This window comes from Dysidea avara, chromosome 7 (genome assembly GCF_963678975.1).
Source record: "Dysidea avara chromosome 7, odDysAvar1.4, whole genome shotgun sequence".
NCBI classification, from domain to species: Eukaryota; Metazoa; Porifera; class Demospongiae; order Dictyoceratida; family Dysideidae; genus Dysidea; species Dysidea avara.
Genome location: NC_089278.1, coordinates 38,168,385 through 38,189,629, shown reverse-complemented (window position 1 = coordinate 38,189,629; position 21,245 = coordinate 38,168,385). Strand labels below are relative to the sequence as shown.

The 21,245-nt window shown below is 38.6% G+C and overlaps 5 protein-coding genes across 8 annotated transcripts in view; 4 read left to right on the top strand and 1 right to left on the bottom strand.

Moving 5' to 3' along the window:
• Positions 1 to 3,590, bottom strand: part of LOC136262274 (peroxisomal membrane protein PEX16-like) — a 13,052-nt gene extending 9,462 nt beyond the window's left edge. Inside the window, exons 1-5 of one of the 2 annotated variants that reach the window (XM_066056495.1) lie at positions 3,512 to 3,576; positions 2,670 to 2,781; positions 2,177 to 2,313; positions 399 to 574; positions 221 to 352 (exon numbers count right to left, since the gene is read on the bottom strand). In XM_066056495.1, the coding sequence (XP_065912567.1) occupies positions 221 to 352; positions 399 to 574; positions 2,177 to 2,250 (382 nt within the window). In that variant the 5' untranslated portion in view covers positions 2,251 to 2,313; positions 2,670 to 2,781; positions 3,512 to 3,576. Of the gene's footprint in view, positions 1 to 220; positions 353 to 398; positions 575 to 2,176; positions 2,314 to 2,669; positions 2,782 to 3,511 lie in introns of both variants that reach the window. The other variant, XM_066056493.1, reaches the window with a different exon arrangement.
• LOC136262262 (uncharacterized) overlaps positions 1 to 21,245 on the top strand; it is a 55,696-nt gene that overhangs the window by 23,423 nt on the left and 11,028 nt on the right. The gene's annotated exons all lie outside the window — the stretch shown is intronic.
• LOC136262265 (uncharacterized) lies at positions 3,588 to 15,557 on the top strand. Of its 3 annotated transcripts, XM_066056484.1 has the most exons (9): positions 3,588 to 3,687; positions 4,164 to 4,403; positions 4,562 to 4,646; positions 12,505 to 12,652; positions 12,884 to 12,935; positions 12,994 to 13,167; positions 13,760 to 13,811; positions 13,899 to 13,997; positions 14,316 to 14,618. In XM_066056484.1, exons 1-9 carry the CDS (start codon positions 3,670 to 3,672, stop codon positions 14,486 to 14,488), a joined length of 1,041 nt encoding a protein of 346 aa, XP_065912556.1. In that variant the 5' UTR covers positions 3,588 to 3,669; the 3' UTR covers positions 14,489 to 14,618. The 3 variants fall into 3 exon arrangements, with proteins under 3 accessions (XP_065912556.1, XP_065912554.1, XP_065912555.1); XM_066056482.1 differs by lacking the exons at positions 3,588 to 3,687; positions 4,164 to 4,403; positions 4,562 to 4,646; ... (1 more) ...; positions 12,884 to 12,935; positions 12,994 to 13,167 and having other exon boundaries at positions 13,773 to 13,811; positions 14,316 to 15,557; XM_066056483.1 differs by lacking the exons at positions 3,588 to 3,687; positions 4,164 to 4,403; positions 4,562 to 4,646; ... (3 more) ...; positions 13,760 to 13,811; positions 13,899 to 13,997 and adding an exon at positions 14,149 to 14,253 and having other exon boundaries at positions 14,316 to 15,557.
• On the top strand, positions 5,737 to 8,753 carry LOC136259746 (52 kDa repressor of the inhibitor of the protein kinase-like). Its single transcript, XM_066053267.1, has 2 exons — positions 5,737 to 6,138; positions 6,403 to 8,753. Exons 1-2 carry the CDS (start codon positions 5,787 to 5,789, stop codon positions 8,751 to 8,753), a joined length of 2,703 nt encoding a protein of 900 aa, XP_065909339.1. The 5' UTR covers positions 5,737 to 5,786.
• LOC136262268 (ras-specific guanine nucleotide-releasing factor 1-like) lies at positions 15,532 to 21,245 on the top strand. The gene is made up of 9 exons (XM_066056486.1): positions 15,532 to 15,859; positions 18,520 to 18,635; positions 18,725 to 18,946; positions 18,999 to 19,083; positions 19,520 to 19,723; positions 19,792 to 19,871; positions 20,596 to 20,713; positions 20,875 to 20,943; positions 20,996 to 21,245. The coding sequence occupies exons 1-9, from the start codon at positions 15,701 to 15,703 to the stop codon at positions 21,071 to 21,073; spliced, it is 1,131 nt and encodes a 376-aa protein (XP_065912558.1). The 5' UTR covers positions 15,532 to 15,700; the 3' UTR covers positions 21,074 to 21,245.

Below are 21,245 nucleotides of genomic sequence, written 5' to 3'. Positions count from 1 at the left end.
AGCCCGGTTTTCCCAGACTGGGTCACATATGAACACCTTGGGACTAACCAATAGTGATCAATACGTTGTCCAGATTTTCCAGGTCAGTTTACTCACTAAGGGATACTTTGGGACTCCAAGTGTCTGGATTATGTAAGTGTCCTCAAGTGTCCACATTGACAGGTTCCAGAGACCACAATCAGCCCATCCCCATGCACCAATATGCACACTTACAACTCACAGTGTATCAGTGGTCTACAACAGTGTAGACACTCAGATATTATTTGCTGAGTAGACAGTTTGGTTGGCTTGGCAACTCCACTCGCTGCATCTCCATCACTTAGCAACAACTGGTTATATGGTACAGACATGTCTACACACCAGATTAACAATGAAGCCACATAATTCTCAAGACGTACCAGAATTGATCGACCTAACCACACGTCCACTACGTGGTCCTTGCCATGCCTGTGCTGACTGCTGTTGACCATTACCATGGTTTCCATATAGCTGTGCTCTATTTAGAAAAGGTACCGGAGGACTAACACTCATTCCAGCTCTGAGGGCAAGCAGCATGTAACACCTCATGGTGCTTCTGTAGGGGAGATCATGTGAGGTATAATGATGTCATCATTACTACCAAACTGTTATAATTATACCCCCAAAACAACACTTAGTAATTACCAGTACGATTACAACAAGCCTGTTACATACATTATGTACTTTCAATAGAAACTAGTCTCATTGGATAAGGAAACCCCCATCGTTTTTCAGTTTTCTTTTTGACTATGGAGGATCACATGAAATACCAAATAAAGCAATGTAATTAAGGATAATATATTTATTTAGAGTGCATCCAACTTGATTTGACAAATTTTGAGTTTCTGCTATTCATACGACGATTACCACACTAGTCGAATGATATATGAAGTGTACAAAAGTGTTAAAAGCTGTACTAGTCGTAGCACCGATGCTGCAAGCAAAGGTTTGAGTAAAGTAGCTTAACACACAGGAGCACACTTCCTGCTACCCAGATTATAATTTAGGCAGGTACTGTATTTCCTTGCACTTTCAATAACATGCCCTCAGGCTTAAATATCATTTATGAGCATCGAGTAGTGGCTGATTTTGACACGATATGGGCACACATGGTGACACTAGGAGGGAATACTTATTTCTATAGCCTACAACTACATCATACCGTACTGTATAGTAAGGACAGTGAAGGTGTGGGCGTGGCCCATGATATTATATAACCTAAAAACCTGCCTCGATTTTTCTTCACAACGTTACACAAGCCCAAAAGTGTCTTCAGATCAACTTGAAACGTTTCTGTCAAGTTGGTACAGAATTTATATTCAATGGAGTTTTCTAGTGCCTGCCTACCTGCCTGCCTGACGCCTTCAGTCAAGCATAGCAGAAAACTGACTACAGCTACAGCCCTAATTCTTTCATAGAAATGTTTCTAATTCAATGAAGAAAAAACCTTTGGTATATTGATAAACATACAATGCTTGCACTATTGTTTTACCTTTTATCCTTCTTTACCATGGCCATCAATCAAGGTTCTACCACTGATAGTGTTAATAGACTACAGTAGGGCTTCCACCTACGGGTTTATATTGCATCAAACTATTCCAATAGATGTGTTTAGTTTGGCATTGCACCACACTATTTGAACACACTTGGCTCGGTGGTTTTCAAAGTTGGTAGTTGATATCGATCAGTGAGAGCAACTTGCAGCAAACTAGCCACATACAAGTCAATTAATACAGTTTAGTAACAGCATTAAAACCAAGTCGGGTCATCCACACAAAGATCGATCATGAAGAAATGAACATCAATCGTGTGAGATGAAAACAAAACAATGTTTATTTGTCATTCTTTGTAGGCTATGAGTACATTACAAAGCTTCAAAGGGTGGTTTTATATTTCAAAGTTTACTTAACCTACAGATGGTGGAGGTCTAGCTTAAATATACCTCTAGTATTTAGTTTAAAAATGTATGTGCAACTATCTACAGGAGCCTGGGAACAGTTTGAATGTACAAGCTATACCACTACTATACCTAGCTAGCTCACAGTATTAAATATTTTTGCGAGGTCTTATACCTTGTGGAATATGTGAAAATAGTAATGACTGTCTACAGTAAACCTGGAAATTCACACACACACACACATGTAATATAGTGACTCACTTCAACAGAGATACTACGATGACAGTGGCCCACTTGAACACCTCAGAGAAGTTCTGCTGTGCCATCATCTCCATGGAAACCTCAAAACACTCCACAGCACCCAGTATGTAAAGGAGACATTGGTGTAGAGGTGATCGCTGTAGCAACAGTAATGTTATCAATAAGGGACTACAAGGAAAACTCCCTTCTTTGTTACATTATGAAACCCAAAATGTGTTTTATTTACTATCTCACTAAACAGATCGGCAAGAAGGCTATAGCCTATATAGAGGTATATGATATTTATAGGACACCATTACTCATGATAATAGCTACAATGTTTAACAGAACACTGGGAAATGCAGGACACATAAACCATGGGACATTTTATTGGCATCTCATAAACTACCGGAATACTACCACTAGTGCAACAATCCTTCGTCGCTTCTTTAAACAGCCTCTACCATTATTCTATATTTGTAAAAATATAGTAGTTTAGTGGCCAGATACTCACAAGTTCACTACTCTGGTACTCTGGTCGTTACTCACAAGTTCACTACCCTGGTACTCTGGTCGTTACTCACAAGTTCACTACTCTGGTACTCTGGTCGTTACTCACAAGTTCACTACCAAAAAAAACAAAAAAAAACGCACGAGTGCTGCGGGTGCTAGTGCGTATATTTTAGTCATATCTTGAGTAATCGTGTTATAACTGTTATATTCTACACCCCAGTAGATGAAAACGATTATAGATAGCAAGGTATAGTGAAACAGCACCTGTTGAGTAGACAGGTGCTGTTTCACTATTGCTTACATCAACTATAGACTATTAATTTAACATACTGTACCTGCCATATGCCATTTGCAAGCAATATTACTACTACAGAATACACTTGCACAGAAATGCAAGCTATTTATATTAAACATGACTATGTCTACAGTAGCATATTTTGTGCTATTTAGTTCAAGAATATTGCATAGCTTTAGAAAAACCAGAAAATATGGGTCGGAGACTTTAGTAAGAAACTGCTTGAATAATTGAATTGATTTGTTTTGGGAAAGTTAGGTACGTATATTTGAAATATACGTACCTAACTTTCCCAATTTGGAAATCCATTCCAACTTATTTTCATCCCTTGCCAGTGTCACTTATGTGTGGTCTCCTAGTAGTAACATGAAATAGAATCTTGACCCTTAAACCCACATAGAACTTTTGGGGAATGCGTATTTACACATTACAAGCATATGTAACAGCTTTAAACGGGGCAACTTGACTCCTACAGCCTACAACTAAGCATTAAATAAAATTCTGTTACTTGGAGAAGTTTAAATGACACTGCAACTACAAAGACTTACTTGTTATGAAGCATTGAAAGATGGCAATGCACGATTCCGCGAATTGATCTTCTTGCCACACTTTTATTTTCAATTGTGGGTTTAATCACGTGAGTCATATATGGCCCGATGGAGAAGCAAGTGACATTTGTTTCAAGTTGATAGGAGCAACCACCATCATGGATCATTTTATGAAGGTATGTAAAGGGTTTGCGTGTTTCTTTGCTGGAAGGCTGCTTACACGGCAAGTTTTCGTCTGAGAGTTTAACATTAGGGTAAAACCCTAGGTACCATTTTAATCCTTATTACATCACGAGTAGATTAGGGTAAATTGCGTAGTGATAGGAACTATGCTTCAAAGGTTACAGCACTTTGCCATCTATTAGATACAGTTTTCTGGATTATGTGGGTTTAAGGGTTAATAGGTATGCTGTAGTACTACTGATTTTTTTTTTTTTTTTTTTTTTTTTTAACCATCAGAATAATGATGAAATGACAAAATTACATACAGAGCCTCGGACACATGCGACTACAAAGATAAGATCCGCGTAGGCATGGCAAGGATACATACAACATGTGTAAACTACAATTTTACACTTTACCACTTATTCAGAGTGTTTCAATGTATATAAGTTTCATACAGTACTTTAAGGATCCACTCCTCCATGTGTAGGAGTTAGCTGGGTCTGTGTGTGACTGGAATGTCATGACTGCTAAGATGAAGGTGTTACAGTCAATTACAGACAGCTCCATGTTGCCAGTAGAGATATTCAAGTCTGAAGTACACTACACCAAGAAGGGAAAGTTGTTGCACGTTGTTGGAACCAACGAGATATCTTGTGTGTGTCTACTGTTCACTACACATGTTGCACTAGCTCACCAGACCACTGACTACAGAATTGAAATTGTTAATGTGAGTGTTATTTAAACTGAAAATGTCTTGCTAGACTTGTGTACAAAATTGAGATGTTGTAGATATTGCTTGAAGTGTGTAAGAATCTTGCAAGATATTTTGTTGGAATATAAAGTACATAGTCTTATAATGTGTTACTATTTTCTCCATGATTGTAGCCCGGTATGATGGCCCTGTGTGGAGCTACCTTACATGAGAGAGTTGACATTAATGGACAACCCATACAAGAGGATTTCATTACTAGTAAGGAAAGGGATTGTGCAAAGGGGGTGTGATCGGTATAAGGGGTGTGGCTTTAACAATATACACATTACACATCTTGTGTAACATAGATACCTTGAGACCAATCGTGTCCTAAGGTATACTAAAGGTCACCAATGTAACCCCAGTAATAGTATCATATGTATCCTATCTAATTAAGGAAAACATATCCAGAACACCTTATTAACACTTTGAAATATAAATCATAAACATATTCACATGTGACCGTCTCAGCATTATTTATATACCATGTCCAAAGAATGGATCACCAAAGTTTCAGCCTTTTGTGGTGAGTAGTTTTGGAATTATAGTGCTACACAGAGGGAAGCTAGGGCAAGATAATCAATTTGTACAGCAACTGTACTGACCAAAAAAACTACGCATGTATAGTGTTAGTCCATTCAATGAAATTTTCTGACTGGCTTACTTACTAATGCCTGTAGAAAAGCATAACTCAAATAACAGTTATGGCCTTTATTTTTCATTGTTTGATGTTGCTTCAGCCTGAGGTGGCTTTTGGCATAGTACAATGCACTCATCATGGACTTGCTTTGTCCTTCTTTGTGTCCCATATCTTACTGCTGACAGCCTAAGGTGTCAATGCACGGTAGCTGCACGTGATGGCTTCCCGACGGGGGTTACTATTCAGTGGACTGGACTACTGGACTGGAACACTGGACTGGACTACTGGACTACTGGACTGACATATTTTTGGTTTTTACACATTCTGAGGTTGGTTTTATTGAGTCTTCCTAGTAAGAACCCTTTGGGTACCTGCAGCCCACTTCTAAACACTGAAGACAAACAGTGGAATATGCAAAAACTGTCTCTTAATAATTTCGCTACAGTTGTTCATTATGCCACTATACAACACTTATTCCTTACCTGGTGTGTAGTAATGCTGCAGGCAGTGCAGGGAACTGAATATGACAGCAATAGTTAACCAGCGACCAACTAGCCAGTAGACAATCTTTCGAGATATCCTTGAGGAGCAAGCTACAGGCCTGTACCCAGGGGGGGGTTCGGTAGGTTCGGACGAACCGCCCTCTTTACAGAGAGGTCCACTTTTAAATACTACTCACCTTAGTTTAGTTGTGCCACAGTGATCGATAGTTACTCCATATGAGTACATGGGGTAAATCCCACAATTACGAAAGATCCTGCAAGATTGCAATTGATTGTGGGTTTCATTTCTTGTGTGGTTTTGAGGAATTGATTGTGGTCTTTCGTGTAAATCTCGAGATAAATCTGGTAATGGGAAGGGAAAAGCAGTTAGCTCGGGAAAGGAAACGCTCAGCTGCATCATGCCAGCGATTGGATAGCTTTTTCAAAAAGCAGAAGGAGTCTGAGAGCGTAGGTAGAGCGTTGGATAGTCACACAGTAGCTGTGGTCGTCGATAGTGGACAGCCTGGAAGCTCACATGAAAGTGCTGAACGCGTCCTAATATCACCCAATCAGGCAAATGAAACTTCAGGTAATGCTAGTTAAAGCTAGTAGGGGATCCTTTACGTAGAACATACGTAATTGCATGCTTAGTTGTACCAGCTTACCACTATTATACTAAGTGGCCACCTCATGTAGTTAATGTAGCTAACTAGCTATTCCCTGCAAGTTTAAGTTTTGGAATATACCCTGTAGCTCTTGCTATAGCTTATAAGCAAAAAGTGTGGATCTGACTGTCCACTCATAAATTAATGCGTATTTCAATCTGTAGCTATTATTATGCTTGTAAATGTAGATGATGTGTTGACTGAAACTGTGATTGCCAGTGAGTCGGATCAAATTTCAACCACTGAGATCCCTGATACTGAGGCTACACACTCAACTACTTTGCAAGAATCAGCAATGTCTACTGAACAAATATTGGATATTGGTGAGATTTATGCAGGTTCTGCATCACCTACTGAGTTCACCAGAGCTATGCAATCTCTTACTGCTGCTCAGAAATATGCATTGTTAACAAAGCACAGAGTGCCATCAAAATATCATGTGTTTCCTTCCCAGCATCTGGGTGGATGTAATCGTAGTTTTAGGTATGCATGGCTGGAGGAAAATCCTTGGTTGGTGTATAGTGAGCATGTTGATGGCATGTTTTGTATTTTCTGTGCTATTTTCTGCAAGGATTCTTCAAAAGGCTACCTTGTAAGTAGGCCCTTTCGAATATGGAATAAAAAGAGTGAGAAAACCAAGGAACATGTTGGTTCAGCGTATCACCATAATTGTATGGAATTAGCTAACAATTTTAGGCACACGGTTGAGCATCCAGATACAACCATAACAGCATGCCAAGATGCACGTGTAGTTGCCAACATTAAGCGAAACCAATTATTACTAAAATCCTTGGCTAGTGCAGTATTGTTTTGTGGTAGGCAGTGCATAGCTTTACGAGGCGATAATGAGAAAATTGATGCATCTGGGAACCCTGGAAATTTTTTAGCGTTGTTAAAGCTTTTGGCCATTCAAGATGCTGTGTTGAGGGATCACTTGCTGGCACCTGCAATGCGGAATGCCACTTATACTTCACCAAAAATTCAAAATGATTTAATTGATGTAATGGCAAAGCAAATTTTAGGTAGTATAATAGATGAAGTAAATGCTTCACCATATTATTCCATCCTGGCTGATGAGGTTACTTCTCACAATATAGAGCACCTGTCTGTTTGTGTTAGGTTTTTAGATCAGCAAAATAACATCAGAGAAGAATTTTTAGCCTTTTTGCCTTTGGAGAGAATCACAGGTGAAGCTATTTCGCAAGCTATATTGAAATTTTTGCAAGATAATGACATCCCAGCATCAAATATGAGAGGCCAAGGGTATGATGGTGCTAGTAACATGTCTTCAGATGCAGTGGGTGTCCAGGGATGGATTAAAAGGGAAGCACCTTTAGCCACATATGTCCACTGCAATGGTCACTGCCTTAACCTAGTCATCAGTAAAAGCTGTAGCTTGCCTCAAGTACGGAATGTTTTGGATCGAATGCAAAGTTGCTGTCGTTTTTTCTTGAATAGTCCTAAACGATCTGGATTGCTTGAGGTTATTGTTAAACATAATGTAGTCGATGAGACACGTCGAAAGCCTTTGTTAGATCTGTGTAAAACTAGGTGGGCTGAGAGGCAAAGTGCCTATCAGCATTTTTACCAAGCTTTTGTATTCATTACAGAGACTCTGGAAATGATTGGGTTTAAGCGACATTTAGAGAAGTACGGTAACACTTATGCAGATTGGGATACTGCATCCCGTAGTGATGCTCAACAATTATTAGCCAGCATTACCAATTTTGAATTTATAATAGTGTTTCTTACTGTCTATCAGTACCTATCACATTTGGCTGGCATTACAGTCAAATTGCAGAAACAAGCACTGGATATTCTAGAAGCACACCAGCAGATAGCTGAAATTTCAAGAGTCTACAAACTTGAGCGACAAAATGTTGACTCTGGCTTTGCAAAAATTTTTGAGCATGCTTGTAGAATCACAAATAAAGTTGGTAGCACAGTTGAAATGCCTCGAATTGCTAGTAATGCTCCAGCCATTTCTCCCTGTGAATATTTCCAGAGGAATGTTGCGATCCCACTTCTTGATCACATCATCATGTTTATAGACCAACAATTCTCTGGTTCATCTATCACTGCTGTTAAACTATTAGGTCTTGTTCCATCCATTTTATGCTCTTCAAAGCCTATAGATTTGGGTGTATGTGTAAACCAATATAGTTCAGATCTTCCATCTCCTGAATTGTTTGAAATGGAGATCCAACGATGGAAGAACCGGTACATGCTGAAACAATATAAGGAGAGGCCATCATCAGCTGCAGATGCAATTAAAGAATGTGATAAAGACATGTTTCCAAACATTTACATTCTATTGCAGATTGCCTGCACAGTGCCGGTCACATCTTGTGAGTGTGAAAGAAGTGCCAGTGGGTTAAGACGATTAAATAATTTTATGAGAGCCTCAATGGGGAAAGATCGCCTTTCAAGTCTTGCTCTTCTTCATATTCACTATGACTTTTGTATAGATCTTGATAAGGTAGTAGATAGCTTTGCCAAACTTCACCCACGTAGACTTGAATTTGAGTGTATTCTATAATAGCTAAATGGACAGAAATGTTATCATAAATAAGGACTCATATGATTTTTGTACAATCAATTTGGTAGATATATACACTACATGTAAACTAACCTACTGCACATTATACAACTCATTGTGTGTACATAATGTGAATGAAGACAATTATTAAATGATACTTTGTTGCATTTAGTTTTTTATGCATAAAATTGTCACCAGATTCAATCTTTTGACACCTAATTTTCAAAAATTTTCTGGGGGGGCATGCCCCCAGACCCCCCTAGAAATGGCATGCTTCGCATGCCAAAGCAGCTAACCTAACAAGTTAGCTAATGTATATATTAAAAGGGTCCACATTTTCCTGAAAAGAACCCCCCAACCAAAAACCCTGGTTACGGGCCTGAGCTAGTCTCGCCAGCATGGCCAGACCTCTCTAGTCAGTGCAGGGGCTTACCAATTAGAGATTTTTCAGCATGGGTGCTTATCTATATTTGATAAGCCCCTACAATGAAACAGCGAGACTAGTAAGAGCAAGACTAATGAGACTAGCTTGCTCCTCAAGCTTGCTCTAAGGATATATCTTGAAGGATATTGCCTACTGGCTAGTTGATTGCTGGTTAACTATTGCTGTCACATTCACTGCTGGAATTCCCTGCACTGCCTGCAACATAACTATACACACCAGGGTAAGGAATAAGTGTTGTATAGTGGCATAATGAACAGTAGCGAAATTAAGAGACAGTTTTCGCATATTCCACTGTTTGTCTTCAGTGTTTAGAAGTGGGCTGCAGGTGCCCAAAGGGTTCTTACTAGCAAGACTCAATAAAACCAACCTCAGAATGTGTAAAAACCAAAAATATGTCAGTCCAGTAGTCCAGTCCACTGAATAATGACACCCCTTCCCTACTATACGTTTGTAAACGAGAATCATCCTTATTTTCGGTGGTGACTGGATTGATTGCAGAAGCCCTTTCTTCTACTGTTCTTTGTTTGTAACACTGTTTAACCAAGTGCTTGCCCACAGCCAGCCAAGGCTGGCTGTGGGTGCGCTCCTGGTTTACTGAAATTGTTATTGGAAAAGTGTGTGTGTACCTACCTATCTGCCTACGTTTGTCCATATGCACTCACTTGAGCGAAATCGTTAAATGGTAAAAGCAGCTTGCACATTAAAGTAAAAGCAAAATGAAATCTGTATTAAACTTCCACACAGGTAAACTTTGCTCTGAGGATTTCGGCAGGGGATGTTGCGACTCTATAAATTACCTTCCCTTCAGTTTTACAGGTGTTTAACAACTGAAAAACAATGGTGCAGGCTTTGTAGACTACCAGGAATAGTCTATCCATTTGAGTTGAAAGGAACGCATCCCTTACATACGTGAATGAAAATGAAGAGCAGCTTTGAGGCTTTGTCGAGAGAATTTGTAGGAAAAATATGATAGTCAAACTACCGTGTAGCTGGTTATTTTCGAAGGGTTTTATTTTTGGATGTTTCAAAGAGGCCTTTCTCTTTAAAAATAAATTCCCACAAGTAAAAATAATGTGCTTTCATGTGATTGAACGATGTGTATCCGCTCGTTTATTCTTTACAAGTTTAAGCTCAGTATTATTAATAATAGTTGAACAGTATCATTACTACATCAATAGCCAGTAAACTATCGAGAATAGCCATTGTTAGGAATCCATGCCGTCTGCTGCTGTACTCTGTGCTGTACCCTGATCGAGCTGATTGCCTAGCCAGTGGCTGCTAACTACTCCACTTAGTCAGTCTTATTTCCAGTGTGCAAAAGTGGGGATTACTTAATTCTCAATTCCATTAGTAAGGTGAACTAGCAACTTGTAACGAGTACATGTAGACTTTATGTATGTTTGTAATTTGTAACACAAATTTCTATTTGCTTGAAATCCACTACCTGTACTTGCATTCTTTGACAACCCTCGAAATTCAGATTTTACTGTTCCTACAAAAATTTCTGGTTTGAAAATAACCAGCTGTACTGTATAAAACTGCTTTTGAACGAGAAGGCCTGATCCCTAATTGAACTGATTTTCCTTATACTTGTACCAACATTTTATGTGCTGAAGCCTGATTTTGTATGGCTTCAAATGGAACTCTCTGTATTGCATTAACATTTAAGTGGCTGCAACTTGATTTGAAATGATAGGTAGTTCTGGATTAATGTAGCATAGGGCCTTATTTGGAAGATGACCGCTGTGTTACCATGGTGATGTGTTTTAGTGTTTATGTAGACATGTTATGATTATGATTATCAGTGACAATATTGTAAAGTGGATTAGACTGTAGAACACCTATTAGTGCTTGACTGAGTTGTGTTGATAGTATGTGTGTTGTGTGTGTTGTGTGTTGTGTGTGTTGTGTGTGTGTGTGTGTACTTGCCTATATTTGTTTGTCCGTACGCACCCACATGAGAAAAATAGTTGAAATGGTAAAAGCAGTCAGAATGCAAGAATTGAATGCTAAATTAAGCCTGTATTAAACTTCTCTGAGGTGGTTTCTTCTCGGTGGTCGATAATACGGGTACGGCGACTCTTCATATACTTCTTGAACGGTCTTCCCTTTCGATTTTGTAGACATTTGACAACTTTAAAACAATGTTGACAGCTTCTTAGGCAACCAGAAATAGCATATCCTTCAAGTTGAAAGGGGGGCGTTACCCGTACTTACACAAAGGAAAATGAAGGGCAGCCTCAAACCTTTCTCTATACAATTCACACAAGAAAACACAATAGACACACTATAAAACAGTTGAGAAGATTCTGTGTGTAACTTGTGGTTTAAAGTAGTTTGTTATAGTTACGCTTCCTTAGCAGTGCATAGCAACGTAAATTACTGAATTACAAAATAATTCATGAATTACAAAATACACTAAATTGTAGTATTAACAAATCTAATTACCTAACTGAATTAATAATAACAAGAGTCTATAATAGTGGAGAGGACTCCACTATAATTAACTCTTGCATGAATATCAACTAAATTATATACATGGTTGATTAATTGCTATTTAGATAGTATTAATTGCATGGGTGCCTGAAGTAGCACAACATCGACTTGTTAACATCATCATGAATTTGTAATAGCAGCAGTTTAGTAGACCTCACATCAGGGTGTACACTGTTGAACAACAATACTAGTACATGTAGTTGGTGTTAGGGTCACTATTGCACACTTGAGTGACCACTTTCATTTATTTTGTGTGATTGGGGAAAGAAAGGATCTAGTGAACATGGTGTAGCAGTGTGGGAGCTCTGTTGTATGGTTTCTTTACTTTCTTGTTGCAGCAGTGAAGCTAGTTGATTAGTAAGAACATCACACATGTTGGTATTGCTTGTCGATCAACCAGCCCCTCTACTGTAGCCTATTATAACCTATCAACAAGTACACAACAGAATTCATCGACTCAGTGCTGTGTTACGTCAAGAGTTCATAATATATTATGAACTCTTGGTTACATCCATTAGACTATTTCTTTCCTTGCTTACTAATAAAATAAAAGACTACTCAAGACTATACAGTATTTACTTGAAGTACATGTGCTATACTAAATGTGAATTTGTCCTATACATGTATATCTTACTATGTACAAGAGTCTTCTCTTGTTAGCTTCATTATACTACTCTAATAGAACACACACTGACCTGTTAGTTCCTTTGAAATTGACCCTTTGTAATAATTACCTGGTTTGTGGGTGTGTAGAGTTGTTGTCATGACATCTAGTAAACACCTTCAATATTGACCATCTCACAATTGTAGGTGATCGTCAGGACCAGTTAGGCTTCAAGGTGATATTTCATAACAAACACAGCATCTATCTGCGAGCCAAGCCCAACCATCTAAAGGACTGGTTACACCACTTTAACACTGCCATCAATAGTGCCCACAGGAACTGCTCCTGCAAGACGTAAGTGTGTAGTGTGTGTTGTGTGTGCGTTTTGTGTGTAAGTATAAATCAATGACTGTTTAATATTACATAATTCTCAGTTATACAAATGCCTTGCCATGGATAATTGACTATTATAATTTATCAAAAACAATGTCCACTAATTGGTGAATAAGTGAGGCTAATTTCCTATAACTCACCAAATTCAATCCTGTTGTGATTAAACAATTGATTGTGGTTTTGTACCAATAGTCGTGCTGATAGCAGTACTAACACTGGAATTAACCTCGGACCACAAGCAAAAGTGAGTATCCATGTTCCCACTTATACTGTCCTTGTATTTATCATTTTTGTCCAATCAGATCGCAGCAGCTTCCCTTGAGAAGCTGTTCCAGCAGCTGACAAATCCTCTCAACAACAATCGAGAGTTCCTTGACACTTTCTTCATGACTTATTGCCTGTTCACAACTTCTGAAGATGTCCTGACTGCTCTGATCAACTGTCTGCTACAGAAGAGTGATGTAGCTCGGAATATGGTTAGTGTTTGTGTATGCTAGCAGGAGCTCATAAGCACCACTCATAAGTACCACTTATAAGCTCCTGGTGCTAGTGTTTGTGTGTGTGTTTGTCCATGCATAGGTTTGGTATGCAAGTTGTACAGTACCTATCATGTTGAGTGTATGGTTTTTATTAACTCGATGGATAGTAGTATTTTTAATGTATTTGCTGCAATTGCTCACAAATTTTTAACGTGGTAGATTTTAATGCTTAAAATTTTTGTTTATAGTAATGTGCACGTGGCAACAGATCTTTGTTCACCAGTTGTTTAATGAAATATTCAACAGTTGTTATACAAGGAAAGTGTAGTAAGGACCAAGAGACCACAACAACTCCAGCTTGCTCTTAAAATCAGTGACACAAATGTGTTGCCACACCTTCAGAGATCTGATTGACAGTGTCAGAACTCTAACCATTTTTGCTTTAACACTATCATGTTTTGATTTGGTTTAGCGGCCGAATTGGACTAAATTCAGTTCCATTAAGGCAACATAAACAAATAATTACTGAAATATCCATGTTATTTTATGCAATCAGATACTCTTGATATTTGTAATAATATCACTGTAGTATTCAGATTACTGGGAGGTGTTCAGTTACCATAGTTCCGCTGCTGAGTCAGGTGAGTTTAATTATACACTGTGTCCACATGACCCCCCCTCCCCTTGTGTAACTGTGTCCACTTACCCCCATCCCCTTGTGCTCACAGATGAGGAAGATGCTGACAAACTCATCAACGCCAGTCCCAGTATGGATACACTGGAGTCCTTCAACTCTGGATCAGTGACTACCTTCCTTAGTGAACAGGGTGTGTTGTCATGACTACCAGCTAGTAGTCTAATTGTAGTGCACCATGTAATGTGTACTATAGTAGGGCCACAGTGGACTCCTTAATTATAAGGACCTGATCCTATTTGTATTAGCTTATGCTCCCTGAAATGAAGACATCTTGATAATCAGGACACTTGTCCATGGTCTCATTTGTATCACATTTATACCCCTCAAATGGACTAGGACACCTCACTAATAAGAACACCTTATTTGCTGTAGCTGCAAACTTGAAAGTAATATTCATATTGTACATGTCTTTAATTTGTGTCAACTAACATATAATTTTCCCCTGCAGATTCTCCTCAGTTTACAATAGTCCAGTTATGTCACGCAAAACTCTCTCCCCAAGTGCCAGCCCACGTCGTCGCAGGAAAAGTGATGAAGGTCCTGGAGAGAGCAGTGAAGACTCTAAACAACCATCTGAATCAAGTGACATGTTTGCAACAGCTAGAGGCACGATCAAGGTGAAGCGACGACTGTCACATGATGAGACTGGTTCTGGTACAGCTGAACAAATTGTGAAGGCTATTAAACAACGAAGGTCACTAACTAGAGCACAAAGTGATAGTAATATTGATGACGTTGCATCACCAACAAGACGCAGTCGTAAACTGAGCACACATAGTGACAGTAGTACATCTTCAGGACTATATCAACAAATAGGAGCTGTAGAAAGGGGGACTCCACCTCGTGCCATGATCTCGCCTTCAGAAGAAGATGTCTCAAGTCGTCCGACACAGATCAACAGACAGCAAACAACGGAATCGTCATCGCGATCTTTCTCCACAAGCAGTAGTCATTTTGCTGATCAGGAGTCTGAGGGTGAGCCATTGTCACCTGATCCATCTTGCCCCACCCCTCGAGCATCCATACAGATGGCAGTCCCGATAGACAAAGATACAATCACAACTTATAATGACAATACATCTGATGATGACAAGGCACAGAAGGACAGTATTGTGTCAGAGATGCAAGAACAGTTCCCGTTACTGAGAAGCAGCACTTCACCATTATTGAGTATCCTGGCTCAGAATAATGACATGTGTCACTCCTTACCAAATAATCTGCACAAGATTGGACTAGAGAGGTCATTGAGTGAAGAGTATCCCTCACCGAGAAGTGAGCGGTTGTACACTGTGAGCGGTGCTAGTGTAACTGATTTGAAGGCTAGTAATTCATTGGTTCGTAGAGTTGCTGATGAGGGTCGTATTCTATCAGAAATTTATGAGGATTCAGCTGAGAGCAGAGCCTCAACCCAATCGCCATCACTGCCACCTTTTAATGATCTTCATTCACGAAGTGATGCCTTCATAGAAGCAGGGAAGCTCAACATTACCAGATTAGGGGCCAAAAAATCAAACAGTTTTGACCGCAAAGTAAATAACGCACAACAGCTGGAACAAGCACGAGATCTAAGTCGTCTTAAGGTGGTATGGGGAGAATGGAGGTCGTGGGAGCATATTTTCACGTCTTCTCCCATCACGGAAAAACAAGCGTCAATCAGACCCTGATGTTACTCCATTGTCAATACAGAATGCACTAACACAGTCTTTACAACATCGTCCAACGTCACCAATTAATGTCCTCTCTACTTCACTGCCTGCTCACATCAAGTCATCCACCCCTAAGAGTAAGAGTCGTTTTTCTGTGTTGAGAAGGAGGAGGGACAATAATGAGCTAATGTTGTCCCCTACAAAAGACTTTAGTTTGTCTGGTGGACGATTAAGTCCCAGCCCCAGGGCACGATATGGTGATCCTTCCAGTCAATTATTACAACAACGTAACATCATGTTAAGTATATATGCTAACCTCAACTATTGGCTATCACAACATAAGGAGGTAAGCTAGTACATTGAAGAACCTTTTTGTATGAGCTTGTTTGTTTGTGTAACCAAATATGGTTTGTGGTGTTGATACTGAAATACCTTTGAGAGAGATATAAACAGTTTTCTTGACATTGGAGTAATAGCATTGTATTTGTTGTAACTGGAATTTTATATGAGCCTCAATTAAGTGAATGGTTAAATATTTAAGTTGTTCTACATGTATATACATCACTTTAGAAATATATATTTTTAGACTAAATTTATGAAGCCCTTTTTGCGTGTAACTTTCTAGCAGTAACCAGGTTTGTATTTTCTACAAGAAAACAATGATATCGCAGTTGCTTTATTTCATCTCAGAAATTAACAAGTTTGTGTGTAATTTACTTTTTGGTCAATGTACCATTTATTATATTATTAATTGGTGGTAGGAAAAACAAGAATCTTATTGTATACAAGCACTGAAAGCACATTGTCCAATAAACTGGATTTAAATCCCAGTGTGTGGGAGTATCAAAGTGCTGTGCTGGGTTATAACTACCATACAGCTAGACAGAGCGGCGCTGCTACTGTACGATATATTAGTTATCACCCAGTGATAACAACTTATCACCCTGTTGTGGAGTCACTCTGTCTCTTTTGTGACATCATAATAGCCGCGAATGGCATTGTTTACCAATGGAACAAAGAGCCAAATAAGGAAATGTCGATACAAAACACACCAATACAGCACTTAAACCAGCTAAATCTTACAAGAAAACTGTTAATCCTTTACACAGTAACACTACAAGTTACCAATACAATAGTTTAACAGATGTCAAGAATAGTCCGTACGATTTTCGCTCCAGTAATCACTCCCAACGGTCACTATGGTGAAGAACTAACTTCCTCTAGCTTCATCGTTCTATCTCGGACTACGGTAGCCACTTGTTGGTCTTTATTTCTCTTGCACACTACGTGACACCACCATACCAACTTCTGACGAAGGCAAATCATACCTGGAACCATTGCTTCGTAACACCGCCCTTTGCTACAGCTTGTAGGCAGTATGCAAGGTCTCTCTTGTGGCTACGAAGTAGAATCTCCACACAATTCGGACAAAATCTTGAGCACAGTGACAAGAACTCAAACCGGAACTTAATTTACTATCCGTAAACTTCTGTGCACTCCCGCGCACTGGGGTATAAAATAGTTATATCCCGTATACTCAGATGATATCACTGTTATTACACTCGTCCTCAGCTCTGCCTCGGACTCATGTAATAACAATGATATCACCCTCATAACGGGATATAACTATAGCTTATTCATGCCTTTTAAAGGAAACTTCCATAGTATTATAACTCTAAGCACCCTTTTACTAAGAATTTATATTATGAACTCTTGCTTTTACTTTGCTTAAATGGTTCCATCCTTTGTCAAATCCTTCCAACCTAGAAATTGACGCTGTGTCCAAATGTACTAAAGAAGTATCTTTGTTTTCTCTCTTCATATAACAATGGATACAAGGCCATAACTTGACTACTTTGTAAAGGAAACGAAATGATTCGACGATAGTGTCCAACGATTTTCTCACCAGCTGATGCACGTATCAAAGCATTTTTTGTGCCAAACGAAGCACTCATCATCTAAGAATTACCTCATTTTTAAATGAAGCTTCTAACTGCTGTCGTTTGTCATTTACATCGCAATTAGTGCAAGGGTGTAGACAAAAAGAATCACTTGAAATCCTTTCTATAAATCGCATGTAGCTACAGTAGTACAATATTACAGTTGTCTTTGCTTATGTAGCTACACACAGCTCTGCTGTTTAAAATGCTCACATCATTCCAGTACACATACTTGCAGGATAACCTCATGTTGTTGTTTTTTAAATCAGGGACATTCATTATACATGCAACATAGTTACATGATTAAGTTTCCATTACATTATGTACCCACAATATGAGTTCTGGAGTACCTGCTTGCTTCCCATGATGTGGACATAAATGGTACTGATGTTTAATGCTTGGTTGTTATTATAATGTGGTCCTGCATGTAGGGCAGGTACCAATGCTGGTTTTATGTACAGTTAGATATCCTAATCCTTGCTATTTAATAAAATCTGTATTTTTAAGAGACTGGATGAACACTTCATGAGATATGCCTGTTTGAAACCATGTGTATAATTAGCACAAAGTGTACTGCATATTATTTATATAACTCAACTGTTTGAAGGGATACAGACACAAAATAATTAATCCAATGACTATTTCATAACTAATCATTTGGGCCGCCTCTCTAATGCTTCGAATTACTCACCCACCTCAGAAACCATAACTGAATATACACTATAGATGAGGTTGACAAAATAAATAATATCCCCAAATTCAAATCATTATATACACTTGGGAATGGACTCACATAGAAAAAAAGCTATAGCCATGGAAAAAAAACAGAAACACATAAATATACTCCCCATAAGCAAAACTAGGTATTATTGTTCTTGTCAAAATAAACTTTAACCATCTGCAATCCAGTTTTCTGGACTATACGGATTTAACAGTTAAACCACTTCCAACATAACCTCTTCTGGTATTGATGTTGAATTAGTTCAACATTGCTTTGAGATTTTGATGACATGTGACCACACCCTCCAGTGGCCACTACATGATAACACACTTGTGTATATTGTAGGACTTCCTATACAATAAGTCATTGAAGGACAAACTGTTGTCATTTCTGGAGAGTCACATGGAAAAGGTGGCAACACGTGATAGGCAACAATTAGAACTAGCTGAAGAGACCTTACAGTAAGTGATTATCTGGGATTGAAAGTTTTAAACATCGGTGTCCACTTTTTTGATGTAATTATGGTGTGAAATTGTTATTTCTATATTAGGAAGCTACAGGAAGTGACATCAGATGATGGTGTTATAGACAAGTCAATTACTAACATGTTGCTAAGGACGATACAACCAGAGTTCGGCCTTGGGGCACTGGGCTGGGTTGAGATGACAGAACGTCCGATGAGTAACTCTTCCATCATCAACCTACATCACAAACAATTAGCACGGCAACTGATGTTGTTAGAGTATGCACTGTATACTGCTATTGAGAGAAGGTGTGTCTCAGCCACACCTCCAATTAGTGTTGCAATCATTGGTCAATTACAGGGAGCTTGTTGGTTGCTGTTGGAAACGCAAAAATAAGGAGAAGGAAGCTCCAAATGTGTGCAGAGTGATCAAACACAGTAACAAGGTTAGTGACGAGGTTAATGGGTGGAGATGATATCACAAGTAATATCATTATATTAATGTTATAGTAGTGGTATAGGTGTAAGAAGGTGTGGGTGTAATAAGAAGAAACTTTGAAGGCTCATGTTGAAATATTGTTAAGAGATTAACAACACACCTGTAGGACAATGTTAAAACATTAACAATGGCTAGGTTAACAATGATAAGAAGAAACTTTGTAGTGACATATTTTAGAGAATTAGACTGAATGGTATTGTCCCACGTCCTCCCCCAATAAACTTCTGCAACAAAACAATCCATTTTGTATGTGTACAATTCAGTTTTGTGATGTTCAGTACTTTTCTGGTCTGTTGCACATCAGCAATGATTTTCCTTGGCAAAATTTCTGTCTAATTCTTCATGAAATTCTTTGTTTATTTAATTGAAATACTAATTCCCAGCTAACCTCTTGGGTGATGACGTCAATACTACAACAGGAGACAGTACATGGAAGAGCTGCAGCCATAGAACTGTTCATCAGGGTGGCGTCCGATTGTCTCAAACACAACGATGCTCAAAGCTCTGTATTGATCACTTGTGCTCTGAACTCATGTTGTGTGCGGCATGATCGTCTGAAGTTGTCATGGGAACAGGTCCCCAGCAAGGTGATTGACTATTCTATTGTTCATTGTTTGTATTCAGTGTCTTGTGTTTTCTTGTTCACCTCATACAGTTCAGACAGAAATATGATAAACTGGTCAAGTTCTCTAATCCTGATCGTCACTGCCGAGCCATGAGGTCACACCTTGAGAAGTGAGTCATCTCCTTAGCAACTAGGGCTACACTAATTCTATATATAGTGTTAGTATTGGGACAGTATAGTACTGTTTGATGAAGTATTGGAATTAGCTATTATATTGCTACAGGTAACAGGTAGTGATATTAGCTCATCATATGTGAAGGCCTCCATTTGCACCCACTTAGTATACTAGCACATTGGTGCCTGAAGCATCACAGTCAAGCATTAACTCAAATGGTTCATCGTATAATGGATCATTGTAACTGTTTTATTAGAATATTTACAGTGGACCCTCAGTTATCCGAACTCTTTTGTTCTCAGACAATGATAAAAGTGTTCAGATAAGGGAATTGTTCAGGTAACTGAAGCCCATTCATTTATATACAGAGTTCTGTTGAAATACTCTAATAGAACGTACATTTGTACTCAAAATACTCTAATAGAACAGTCATTTCCAATTTCGGATAAAAGGGTCAGATAACCAAGGGTCTACTGTACTAGTTATCAAATTATCATTTATCAGGATATTTATGATGGTAATGTGGTGCTAGTGAATTCTTTGTACTATTAAATCATATGGTAGTTGATGTGTTGGTGTCCAACACTTGAAGGGTTAATGTGTGGTGAAGTAGCTAGTTATGTTACTAGTAGATATTTCTCAAGACGAGTACTTGTAATTGGTGCAGCCATATAGTAGTAAACACAGTGTACCTGTTGATTATTATGTTATCTCCCTAGACAACAAGCACCGGGTGTGCCTTACACTGGGGGTTACTTGGAGCACATTTGGGCCATTGAAAATGTACAGAAGACGTACACTCCAGAGGGACTAGTGAACTTCTCTAAGATGACCGCTGTAAGTTACTACAACTGTCCAATAAACTGCAAATAGTAATGTTTTATAAATTATAACAATATGCCAAGACATCGTGTTGTTTGAGGGTGTACATAACACTAGTGCTCAGATTGTCTTCAATTGTGTATACAACTCAGTTGACATCTAATTTACTGTCTTAGTTGTGTAATGCCATCCGATCATTTCTCTGTTTCCAGTCAGAGCCATATGAGTTTGAGCCAGATTTTAAGGTGTGCTGTAGTGTATATAATATGTGTTGTTTACTCGTTACCATGACAACAGCTGATGCACTATGTTATGGCTGCAGAACGTCTTGATGATGAAGAATTATACCACTTGTCCAAAGAGAGAGAACCCTGAAATGTGTATTATTATATTTGTGTATTATATTTTTATTGAATGATATTTGTAAATACTTGTATAAATACCTGCAATAAATATTGTGTATAATATGAACACTTTTTCGTTTGTAAAACAATGACAGCATTTTATGTATTTACATTCAGATAATTATGTCAAAAAAATTCACAAA

Coding starts and splice junctions, on each gene's coding strand:
- LOC136259746 (XM_066053267.1), top strand. CDS start 5,787: ATGAGTACATGGGGTAAATCCCACAATTACGAAAGATCCTGCAAGATT. Junction 6,139..6,402: donor TCAGGCAAATGAAACTTCAG/GTAATGCTAGTT, acceptor TTGTAAATGTAG/ATGATGTGTTGACTGAAACT.
- LOC136262265 (XM_066056482.1), top strand. CDS start 14,344: ATGTCACGCAAAACTCTCTCCCCAAGTGCCAGCCCACGTCGTCGCAGG.
- LOC136262268 (XM_066056486.1), top strand. CDS start 15,701: ATGTTGTCCCCTACAAAAGACTTTAGTTTGTCTGGTGGACGATTAAGT. Junction 19,872..20,595: donor ATGAGGTCACACCTTGAGAA/GTGAGTCATCTC, acceptor TTATCTCCCTAG/ACAACAAGCACCGGGTGTGC. Junction 20,714..20,874: donor ACTTCTCTAAGATGACCGCT/GTAAGTTACTAC, acceptor TTACTGTCTTAG/TTGTGTAATGCCATCCGATC.